Raw genomic sequence first — 12,485 nt, 5'->3', positions numbered from 1 at the left:
TGGACCCACATTTGTTGAGCAGTCTCCGAAAGTTCATTGAGTTGTCGGCGTGGGGATGGTTCAGTAGTGACTTATATTCCTGCTGGCATTTAGAGGTCCAGCATAATTTGGTTTTAGTCATTTCCCGGGCCATGAATCTTGTTGGCCTTTAGATGCCATCAAGGAAACCCTCCTGCCGGGAATCAGAGCCTCTGAAGCCAATGACGCCCCTCCCCCCCCCAATGGATTTTGTCACTTGTGTGTCTTTGTAAGCTTTCTCTTTTGTAACAGTTTCAACATTGCAGCTACAAGAGTAGTACAAGGAATTTCTGATTTTTTTTTTTAATCTCGATTTGTTCATTGGTGTCAGTTTAACCACATCTTCCTTGTCTCTGTCTCCCCTGGCCCTCCCCAGTCTCTTCCTCCCTGGCCTCTGTCTGCAGGGAGGTTGTTACTGGGTGCTGTTGAGTGGTCTTGGAAGTCAGAGACACCCCATGGGACAGAGTGGAGCTGCCTCCTCGGGAGTTCTGGACTCTCTTTGTGGAAGCCCATCACCAGGTCATCTTCCCATAGCATGGCAGGTGGGCTTGTGCCGCCAACTTTCAAGACAGGGCGACCCAGAGGCATAACCATTGTGCGCATCCAAATCAACACCTTTTAAATTGCTTCAATAACTTCCTTTTAAGCCAAAGACAAAATAACAACAGACTGTCTTCCTTCCTCCTGCCCTAGGATATAACCAGGCGCACGCCTTGTGTCATTTACTCTCTCTCACCCCGACAGCTCCCTGCCGCCTTCCTGTCTTGGGCTCGAATTTATAAAGAGTGCAGGGCAGCTACTTTGTAGCGTGGCATGCGATTTGAGTGTATCTGATGCGCCTCAGATTGTATTGATGCACAGTGGGCTGTAAGTTGGGCTGCTAACCACAAAATCAGCAGTTCAAACCTACCAGCCGCTCCTCGGGTGAAAGATGAGGCTATCAGCCCTTGTCAAGTTTCACAGCCTGGGAAATTCTTGGCAGTTCTACTCTATCTTATTAGGGTCGCTGCGAGTTGGATTTGACTCCATGGCAGTGAGTTTTTGAGTTATCTCAGAAAGGACACCTTTCTCAGTACATTAGGTTAAGAGGCACAAGATGTCAATTTTAACTCATTGCTGGCGATTTTAACTTTTATCACATGATCTAAATGTTATCTGTCAAATTTCTCTAATGTAGAGTTCATCGTTCGGTATTTCTTTACTTATTAATGTTTAATTAATAAGCATTTTGTGGGGGAGATGCTTTCCACCAATGTACACATCCTGTCCCTAGTTTTAGGACCCATTGATGAGTTTTGTCTAACTCTCTCTATGATAAGGAGCCCTGGTTGTGTAGTGGTTATGCGTTCGCCTGCGATCAGCAAGGTCAGCAGTTCAGAACCACCAGCCGCTCTGTGGAAGAAAGATGGGGAAAGCTCACAGGGCAGTTCTGCACTGTCCTGTGGAAGTCGCTAGGGGTTGACATTGTGCAGTGGGTGGGTTTTATTTATATATATGATGGTTGCTAAGCAGTGATGTTCAAATTCCATCTTTTAAAAAAATATTTCACTGTTTGTTATTCTACTACAAGGGACTTTCTTCTTGTGTATTTTAAAGTTAATTTAAAATTTAATATCTATGGACTTAGGCGTCTGTTTTATTAAAAAAGTTGCAAACTACAACTGCTACTCAGGGCTTATTTTGAGGTTCAAGTGACCCCCACTTTGACCACTGGCAGCCCTGAAAGCTAGGCTCTGTGCCCTTGTGACACATCCTCATGATCATGGAACTGGCTCTTGCTCTGGCTCAGGAAGATGTCCCAAGCCCATCTTCTTTGATCGTCCCAGGCCTGGAAGCAACCATTCCCCTGGGAGCTCAGGTTCTGTCGGTGAAGAATGGCCTTTAGAAACGTAGGTAAAGGCTGCTGGGTGTGCTGGTGACTGGGCAGCATTGTGGCCACATCCTTTTAGAAGACAGCTAGGAAGTGTGAGTGAGTGTGAGAGTGCACATGCATGCGCCCTTGTGCACACGTCTGCACACCCACGCCTTTCCATGAATAATTTCTACACCAGTTGTTCGATGACACAGTGGGTTTCTTCTTTAAAAGGCATGACCATCTTCATGATTTCTATTCTGGTGGTTCTGTTTCCATTCGTATATGAACATAAACACATACATTTGCGTACATAGAGGAGCCCTGGTGGCCTGGTGGTTATGCTTTGGGCTGCTGACTGCAAGGTCAGCAGTTCCAAACCACCAAGCCATTCCTTTGGAGAAATACGAGGCTTTCTACTCCCGTAAAGTGTTAGAGTCTCATAAATTCACAGGGGCAGGTCTCCTCTGTCCTAGAGCATTGCTGTGAGTTGGCATGAACTCGATGGCAGTGGGTTTTTGTGTCTCCGGACACGTATTTCACTCTATGCCTGAAACATGGGAGTTCCTCCCGTTACCTCCAGAGCCAACCTGACTTCACGGGGTTTGTGCTGGCCCTTTCTCTCTCTGCATTTTCCTCACAAGATTTGCTTTTATCTATATAAATGGTTGAATTATTTCCTTATTTGCTCAGTCCCACTCCATCTCTTCAGCCTCCTGACCCCATGGACTGCCTCTTTGGGCCTGACCCCACCAAGTACAATGGCCGAACAGCCCAGCCTGTGCCCCTACCCGCCATGCCCCAGCCCTGAGCTGGCATGCTGAGTCGCAGGCCTTTTCTCTGGAGAAGGTGGCAGAGGGTGGCAGCCAAGGGGAAGAGTGGGGCAGGCCAGGGAAGACCTTGATTTGCATTTTATCAGCTGCTTCCAGACATGTTGGCGGTAATGTCCTGGGAGGGAGTGGTGACAAAGGCCCTTGGCTTTTATTCATCTCTGTCTGTCTGTCTTTCTAGGTGGTTTCACCCAAATATCACCGGTGTGGAGGCAGAAAACCTGCTGCTGACAAGAGGCGTGGATGGCAGTTTTTTGGCGAGGCCCAGTAAGAGTAACCCTGGAGACTTCACACTTTCCGTTCGGTAAGTTGTTGGTTGGAGAGAGAACCCTGTGCATGTTTGCCAGGTGGGAAGTGGTGTAGTCACCCAGGCACAACTGCCTGCCCTCCTGGGACGTTTGAAGGCCCGTCTGCTACACTGCTGGGAGGCCATTCCCCAAACACCAGCCACCCTCCTGGGACGTTTGAAGGCCCGTCTGCTACACTGCTGGGAGGCCATTCCCCAAACACCAGCCACCCTCCTGGGACGTTTGAAGGCCCGTCTGCTACGCTGCTGGGAGGCCATGCCCCAAACACCAGTCACAGATAGGACTTGATTCAGCCCACTGTCAGGAGAGTGGTGTGGGAGGGAGCTTAGGATAAGGGGCATATGATGGTGGTGGTGGGGGGATCATTTTTCTCCCCATGAGACGCCACTGAGGATGAGGTGGAACAGGTCTAGGCATTCTTTTTTTATTTTCAACCATTTTGACATGTACTCTGTGTGATACAATCCAGTGTTTGAAATAGCTTACAAAGAGGTGCCACAGCTGTGATGCTCACCTTCCTGACACGATCACTGAAGACAAATTGGGTGCGTAAGCAACTGTGGTGAAGAAAGCTGATGGTGTCCGGCTATGAAAAAACAGCATCTCGGGTCTTAAAGGCTTGAAGTTAAATAAAAGGCCATCTAGTAGGGAAGCAACAAAGCTCACATGGAAGAAGCATACCAGCCTGTGTGATCACTAGGTGGCTACGGGATCAGGAATCAGAAGATCAAAAACAAACAGTTATATTGTTAAGGAGAGGAGTCGGAGGGGAGACCCAAAGCCTATCTGTAGACAATTGGACATCCCCTTACAGAAGGGTCCCAAGGAAGAGATGAGCCAGTCAGGGTGCAGTATAGCACTGATGAAACATACATCTTTCCTATAGTTCTTTAATGCTTTCCCCCCACCCCCAATATCATGATCCAGTTCTACCTTTCAAATCCTGCTAGGCTGGAGTATGTATATTGGTACAGATAGAGCTTTCGACACGCAGAAGCCAGGACAGATAAACCCCTCAGAAACAATAATGTGAATATCGACACCTTGAGGGGAGGAGAGCTGGGGAGAAGTGGGAGAAAGGGGGGAATCTAAGGCAATGATGGATGTATAGCCCCTCCCCCCGGGCGGGGGGGACAAACAGCAGAAATGTGGGTGAAGGGATACAGCAGATGATGTAAGATATGAAAAAATATATGTAATTAAGGTTTATGAGGGCAGAAGGGAGAAAAGAGGAGCTGATACTAAGGGCTCAAGTAGAAAGGTAATGTTTTGAAAATGACGATGGCAACACATGCACAAGTTTGCTCGATGTAATTGATTTATGGATTCCTGTAATATCTGTAAGAGCCGCTGATTACATGATTTTTAAAGAAAAGTGCACAGTCACCATTACAATCCGTTTCTGACCAGTTGCTTCATTCCTGTATCCATTGCTCTTAGCTCTCCGTTCCCGCCCCAGCGCCCCTGTCGTAACCCCTATGCTTTCATCTAGTTACTGTCATCTTTTCTTCTGCTTACTGTCTCTGGACTGCACACAAAGAAAGCCAAACCCAACCCATCAGCCACCACCAAACACAACACACATAAACCCCAGTCCAAACGAATGCAGAAAAGCACACACCAGCACAAGTTGAAATGGGCCGGGAGGGAAAACAGATGGCAAGATGTGAGATTTCAAGCTCACTGTTTGTTGTCTGCTGTTACCCATATTCCAATGAGGCGTGCTTTTAAAAGATCATGGGATACAAAAGAGGAGCTGATACCAAGGGCTCAAGTCGAAAGAAAAAACGTTTTGAAAAGGCAACCTATGTACCAATGCGCTTGATACAATGGATGCGTGGGTTGTTAGAAGAGCTGCCAGAGCCCCCAATAAAGTGATTTATTAAAACAAACAAGAAATCACCTTTGCCCCTGTCTGGGGTGAAGGTGTAGCCGGCAGTTGCCCGCCTCCCCGTCAGGTTGGTCAGTGATGTGGTCCCTTCCCTTCTCCTAATTTCCACTCGGGTGGCGATTCCGTTTCCCTGCCCCCTCACATCCTTTCCCACCTTCGTTGGAAAGCCATTGTTGACTGTTGGGTCACCTGTAGGTGATCCTTGCAGGGAACCACAGTCCTGACTGACCCCGCTGCGAGTCAGCTACAAGGGGTCCTGGGGGCTTAGTCTCAGGGAGTCCTTCAGCCTCAGTTAGTCCAGTAACCGCGTGTTTTGGTTTGGTTTTCTCCCGGGAGTTTGAGGTGCCATGTTTTTCTCCCATCCTGTTGGGGTCCACCTCCTGGGCCCCTAATCTCTTGGATACGTGTTTTTGAGCCTTCCAGTGTGAGATCCTGGGTCTGCTCCTCCGGTACCGGTGCCCCGTGCGTGGTTCTTGGCTGGTTTGTGTGGAGGTAAATGTGTACTTATCAAAGCGTCAGGCTGTTTCGATAGTGGGCACCCGTGACATCAGTTAGGGTTGTCAGGGTGTTCAACCGCTTGCCTTCTTCATCCCCTGATGACAGCGTCTGTTTCTTGGGAAAAATACGTTCTGAATGTTTTCTTCATCTCCCTTTTATTTTTCTGAAGACGGCAACCATTACTGCGGGAGGAAGTTGTGGTCCCCTTTGTTCCCGTGCCCGGTCCCATTCCCCTCCTGCCGGCACCAGAGGAAACCGCCACGGAGCGCTTGGCACACGTCCTTCCTGAGCCCCGCCGATGCCTGTTCACACGTTTGCCTGCTCACAAACGTTCTGAAGGCCTGGTGGTGGTCTCATGGCGCGCTCAGCCTGCAAGTGGCTGTGTTACGTTTCTGAGATCTCTCACTCCTTTTGATGGCTCGGAGGTGCACACGTAGCGTGAACGGACTTCACTCTGCCCGGGCTCCTGGTGGCGGGCATTGGGCTTTCCCCTGCTCCTTACATTTTCCTGGCCAGTATGGCAGTGGTTAATTGCTCGGCTGCTAGTCAAGAGGTTGGCAGTTCAAACCCACCAGCCATGTCTAGGGAGAAAGAAAGAGCAGTCTGCTGCTGGGAAGATGGCGGCCTTGGGAGCCTGGGGGATGGAGGCTGGGGTAGAGGTGGGGCAGTTCTCTACCCATCAGGTGACTAGGAGCTGGAACCGGCTCAGTGGCAGTGAGTTAGGCTGCTTTTGGTTTATGGCCGTGGATGTTACGTTACCTGTCACTGTATGTGTGTGGGAGTTTTTCTAGACAGTTTACCTCTTACACCCTAACTGTGAGCTGCTTTCTGAACGCACTGTGTTAACCGTTCTTTTAAGTAGAGCAGCACATTCTTGAGAGGATTTACTGAGCCTCTGGAAATTCCAGGGTTCCCTTTTTGCATGGATCAATTTCTTTAAGGAGCTTGTCCTTGGCTTTTACTTCCCTTTTGCTATTAGAAGCTCCGGTAGCATGGTGGGTTATGTGTGGGGGCTACACGTTACATCCTGGTTATTGCTAGCCACAAGGTCAGCAGTTTGAAACCACCTACTGCTCTGCAGGAGAACAATGAGACTTTTTGCTCCCATCAAAGTTGACAGCCTCAGCAACCCACAGGGGCAGTTCTACTCTGTCCTATAGGGTTGCTGTGAGTCGGAGTCAACTTGCTGGCAGTGTTGTGTGTGTCTGTGTGTTTTCTATAAAAAGTAAATGGAGTTATTTTCTAGCCTATTGTGTGTCATTTGAGCTGTAAACATTTGGTTGGCTATTACATGATAGTCACAGGACAAGGTTGACGATGATAGCAAACATTTTCAAATACTTGCCTTCTACCAAGCTATTGTGCTAAATAATATTGCAAACTCATTTTGTTGGGTGTTTCCGTGACGGTTCCCACTATTCTGTAATTTCTACACAATTTCACTGATGGTGATTCCACTCTCTGTGATGCCGAGGCATTCCCATGATTTCTGGTCTAATTGTTCCATCTTCATGAGTCTTGCTTCCCTGCACCTTGTATGCTTTGTTTAAAAGTCGTTGCTGACTCTGTGGTCTTAGAGGTGATTTGTGGGTGGGTGTGAAAAGGGAGCACAGTGCTGATGGGTGGTGGTGGCGTGGATGATATTTTTATCCAATTTGTTGTTTAGCTACAAGGTGACCTCTAGGCCTGAAGAGCATCTCAGGTAGCAGTCTTAGAGAGCCCCCCAATCTCAGCCAATCCAGTCAAACAGCTTTTCTTTCCCATTGTTTTTTGTTAAAGGACTTTGAGATCGTTCCACCTTTTCCCTCCAGTTCTATCCAGACCCATCTCCCGTGGCCCTGATCAGAACGGGCAGCAGCGCTACCATCCAGTTCTTCTGGTCCTGGGGTTTGTGAAGCCATGGTTCCTGTAGACTGTTTGTCTTGTACTTGAGTCTTTTGCTCTGGGAGATAGAGACCCACAGTTGCATCTACACATTATGCGGTTGGTTTCCCACAGACCTGAGTGAGGCAGCTTGAGGCACAGAGATTAAGTGACCTGTCCAAGTTCTCATCAGTGGCTGGTCAGTGGTTGAGGTCCGACGACTTCAAAACCTGTGGGGCTTTCTTGTTGGTGTGATTTTTGTTTTTCCTTTCCCCCAACTTTGTATTCTGAAAAATGTCAGCTCTATAGAAAACTGAAAGATGAAGTGTCAGCCCTGGGTTCCCTTCCCCGACCGCTGGACCCAGGGCCCTATTTGCTCTTCCTCTTTACGCGTGTCTGTGTGCGCACAGATAACAGTGTCGCCCAAGGCTTGTGCAAATAGGTTGTTGATACCACCTTCATTTTTACACACGTACCCTATCTCTGCATAAGGGAGCATTCTCTGTGTAACCACACTACCATTACTATCTGCAAGACGTCCTGTACTCCCACCAGCAGTGTGTGGCGACACTATTATGTGTGTACAGTTTTTCCACGGCTTTGCCAGTGCACGGTGTTGTCAAGCCTTTTCGCTAATCTGATGGGTTGGAGATGGTGTCACTGGGAAATTTAATTTGCATTCCTCTCGTCACTAAAGCTGACCAGCTTCCCCTCAGTCTTAAAGGCCATTTCTATATGTTGTGGCCAATGCTTTTAACAACTTAGTAATAACACTGCCTCGGGCTTGCTGGTTCTGTGTGCTTTCACAGGTGATGTGTCGTATGTGACAGGTGATGCGTCTGGTTGTTTGTGGGTAGGTGCCACGAAGTCGGTTCCGACACATAGCAACCTCGGGTGCAGCAGAATGAAGCACCCCCAGCCCTGCACCGGCCTCACAGTTGTGCTTAGGTTTCAGCTTACGGTTACAGCCACCTGTGTCCGTTCATCTCATCAAGGGCCTCCCTCTTTTCCGCTGCCCTTCCATTTGACCAAGCATGATGTCCTTCTCCAGGGACTAGTCTCTCCTGACAACCTGTCCAAAGTCCATGAGATGATGTCTCGCCATCTCTGATAAGTTGTAAACACTAAGGTGTAGCTGCATGTCTCTATGCCTGAACGAGAGGTTCCTGCAATGAACTAACTTATTTCTTCTGTGCTCAGGCTGAGAAATGGATGACTGATGAGACCTTACATTCAATTAGAATGTTCCCCCGAGGGAACAATGATGATGCAGCAATTGCTCGCGTTGTATTTGTTGATTTTATTTTTTTTCTTGAAAGTAAGATACAGAATGGAGTGTTTTCTTTTCTTCACCACTGTGCCTCGGTTCTGTACACCACCACCCCACCACCGCTCCCCCGGTTTGGCCTAGAGAAAATGATTTTCATGGGTTTTAGCTCTCTAGTCCGTGAGCTGAATGAGCACGTATGCACCATGAATCATGTGCCTTGGGTTGCTCCTTGCATTTGCAGACAGAGTTCATGGTTCACGTAGCACTCTGCGCTGTAGGATCATGGTTCAGAGGTCTGTCTGTGTGTGTGGCTGCGTGTTGACCTAGGCCATAGGTCCCCCACTGATAGGGCTTTTCATCCCCTCTTCAGAAAAGACAGTCACCCCCCCTGGCAGTGAAGCACTGTGGTCCTCTAACCCATAATCCAGGGTTAAAGTGTAGGTATCTGCTTTTGCCAACCCACCCCCTCTGCACTGTCCCAGGGCCCTCCAGCAGGCAGTAATCACCCCGTTTGGGAACCATTGCTCTCGACAGTACCCGAGCGACCTGTGTTTGTGTTGGCATTAAGTGAGGCCTAGAAAGCCCAGTAGAGTCAGATGTAGCTGGAGGCGAATGTGGCCTTGTGTGTCAGGATTGTCACCAAGAACCATCTCATTGCACTGGAGCCACAGTGACAGAGTAGAACTGCTCCGGTGGGATTACAGGCTGCAGTCTTTATGGAACCAGACTGCCACACTTTCCTCCCACTGAGTGGCTGGTGGGCTTGAACTGCTGACCTTTTGGTGAATGGCTGCGCTCTTAACCGCTTTGCCAAGAATACAAAATATTGTCAATAACTTTGTGGGGCAGTGTTTCTTTTTGTTTCTAGGCCCCATTTCCCTTATTTTTTGATAGAAATAAAGAGGACTGGTGTTTGCTAACTGCAAGGACAGCAGTTCGAGACCACCAGCCGCTCTGCGGGAGAAGACAAGGCTGTCTACTCTCATAAAGAGTTACAGTCTCAGAAACCCACAGGGGCAGGTCTTCTCCATCTTACAGGGTTTCTGAGAGTTGGAATCACCTGGACAGTGAGTTTGGAGATACCGTATATACTCAAGTATAAGCCGACCCGAATGAGGCACCTAATTTTACCACAAAAGCTGCATTAAAAATGTGCTGTAAAACTTGGCTTACATACAAGTATATGCGGCAGATGGTCTTCAAAAGCTTTATTAATAATGCTACAAGAATATCATTGGGTTGCCTGACACTTCGGATTCACAAAGTCATGGCGGGTATCCTAGAGACGTGACGTGCTTAGCAGGTCAGAAAACCAATGGAAATCATAAAACGCTCCTACGGAAAATGAGAACATCAACTTTGGGAAAAATGTGGCTGCTATTACGGGAATTTGTAGTGGGTTATGGACAGTTAACCACAAGGCTTGAAACCACCACCCACTCTGGAAAAAGATGAGCCTGTCTGTCTATCCCCGTGAAGATGTACAGACTTGGAAACCCACAGGGGCAGCTCGACCCTGTCCTGTAGGGTCGCTATGGGTTGGAACGGACATGCTGACAGTGGATTTTATTGTGTAAACCCAGTGAGTAGCACACTAGCCATCTATGCCAGAAACGGTCGACTGTAAGTGCTTTTAAAATAACTTAAGGCTATAACTTCGGTGCCGTAGATGTACAGGGAGATGCGTTTCCACAGGTGCTGCATTTATTTATGTATCCAACACCCTAATCACGATTCAGAGCATTTCCATCCCCCTAGAAAGTTCCCAGAAGATACATCTGTTTCAGTTCTCTTCTCCTTAGGAGCAGCACTCTTCATTTCCTGTTCTTAACTTTTCATTTCTTACTGTGGACATTTTGCTTATTCTAGAATTTCACATAAGTGAAGTCATACTGGATGTATTATTCTGTGCTTGGCTTCTATTATTTTTGAGCTGTGACATATATAGAAAACATCTATATATATAGCTATAGGTGTGGGCAATCGGTGTTTGTTTTTTTAATGTTGTACACTCTTATTTTTTATATTATTTATTTTTCTTAGTAAACCTTTTTCTTTTTTTGTAAATCATTTTATTGGTGGCTCATAGAACTCTTTATCACAATCCATACATCCATCCATCCTGTCAAGCACATTTGTTGCCATCATCATTGTCAAAACATTTGCGTTCTACTTGAGCCCTTGGTATCAGCTCCTCATTTTCCCCCTTCCTCTTTGCTCCCCCTCCCTCATGAACCCTTGATAATTTATAACTTATTATTATTTTGTCATATCTTATACTGTCTGACATTTCCCTTTACCCACTTTTCTGTTGTCCATCCCACAGGGAGGAGGTTATATGTAGATCCTTGTAATCGGTTCCCACTTTCTACCCCACCTTCCCTCCATCCTCCTAGTATCACCACTCTCACCACTGGTCCTGAAGGGATCATTTGCCCTGGATTCCCTGTGTTTCCAGTTCCTATCTGTGGTACTTCTCCCCCTCCCCGTGTATACTCTTATTGCATGACTATGCCACTCCTGATCAGTCTGGTTAATGCACACTTGGGCTTTTGATTTTCTAAAAGAAAATAAGGCTGAAATGGACATTCATGTGCGAGTCTTCTGGCGGCCAGCCCTTTCTTCTGGGCAAAATCCTTAAAGAGTGGAGTTGCTGGCTCAGCAGGTCAGGTTTCAGCTGTGAGGACGGCGCAGGCTTGGGCAGGGTTGCCTCCTCTTGTATTTAGAATCTCTGTGACTCAGAACCGACTAACAGCGTGTGTAACGTGACCTCTAATTATACGGTCCTTTGATTAATTAACAGTGAGAAAAATAATACCACTTAATAGCTGTCATTCGGTAGGCACGCCCTTTCTCAAGGGAGCCGTGGGGGAGAAGGGGACACCAGAGTCCTTGTGCTGACATGATTGACCACGTGTCCTTCCCCCCAGTTGCATCTGTTACGGGAAAGATATAAACTCTTCTCTGGGGTTGGCGTCCACCCGTTGGTGGAAGCTACTCCTGGCCCCCCCCCCCCCCCGGGGACCCATCTTCTTGGAATGACTCTTTCCTCCTTGTCCCCTCTCCCAATGGCTGATTTTAGAAGAAATGGAGCGGTCACCCACATCAAGATCCAGAACACGGGCGATTACTATGACCTGTATGGAGGGGAGAAGTTTGCCACGCTGGCTGAGCTGGTGCAGTATTACATGGAGCATCACGGGCAGCTGAAAGAGAAGAACGGAGATGTGATCGAGCTGAAATATCCTCTCAACTGCGCAGACCCTACCTCGGAAAGGTCAGTGGCCTCTGGGAACCGGACTCGGAGGCTTCCGTGGGCTTTCCCAGGGCTGTGTGTGAACCATGGCGGCATAGTGGCTTTGCTTGGGGCTGAAAAGGTCCCTAGTTCAAAACCACCACTTGCTCCCTGGGGAGAAAGAAGGGGCTTTCTACTGCTGTGAACGGAAGCCTCGGAAACCCACAGGGGCGGTTCTACCCTGTCCGGCAGAGGCGCGACGAGCCGGCATCGACTCGAGGGCAGGGAACGCGGTGCCGTTTCTTTTTGGATCCGTGTGCCACACACATGCCTTGTGGGGGTTTGGTGTGTATGTCTTTGTCCAGCTCTGCAGTCTTAGTTCACGAAAGTAATCACAGTCGGATCAGTTTATTCTCAGGACCCATGTTGCCAACCCTTCCACTTCCATCCACATTGCTCGTGTTCTACACAGGCTCTCGGACCACTCCTGTCGCCAGTTGGTGCAGGAGTAACGTGGAGCCCTGTTGGGCATCAGCTGGCCGTCTTTGAGCGAGAGAGGGCAGCAGGGGGAAGGAGAGACCAGTGGAGCAGCCCCTTCGCTGGGAGCTCTGCAGGTGTCATGCCGCAGCTCCACCAGCAGATGTCAGCTTAAGCGCAGGCGTGGGGAAGCAGAGACCTTGGCGAACAGTGTTGTGGCCACAGCTGTGTGAACACGACCTG

At 48.4% G+C, this 12,485-nt stretch overlaps 1 protein-coding gene across 5 annotated transcripts in view; it reads left to right on the top strand.

The window, feature by feature from the left end:
- Positions 1 to 12,485, top strand: part of PTPN11 (protein tyrosine phosphatase non-receptor type 11) — an 83,826-nt gene that overhangs the window by 24,734 nt on the left and 46,607 nt on the right. For 3 of the 5 annotated variants that reach the window (XM_075534398.1, XM_075534400.1, XM_075534396.1), the window contains exons 2-3: positions 2,882 to 3,004; positions 11,613 to 11,807. In XM_075534398.1, coding sequence (XP_075390513.1) covers positions 2,882 to 3,004; positions 11,613 to 11,807 — 318 coding nt within the window. The remainder of the gene's footprint in view (positions 1 to 2,881; positions 3,005 to 11,612; positions 11,808 to 12,485) is intronic. The other 2 variants (XM_075534399.1, XM_075534397.1) reach the window with 1 other exon arrangement.

This window comes from Tenrec ecaudatus, chromosome 16, assembly GCF_050624435.1.
Source record: "Tenrec ecaudatus isolate mTenEca1 chromosome 16, mTenEca1.hap1, whole genome shotgun sequence".
Classification (NCBI taxonomy): domain Eukaryota; kingdom Metazoa; phylum Chordata; class Mammalia; order Afrosoricida; family Tenrecidae; genus Tenrec; species Tenrec ecaudatus.
This window is presented reverse-complemented; position numbering and strand designations above follow the sequence as displayed.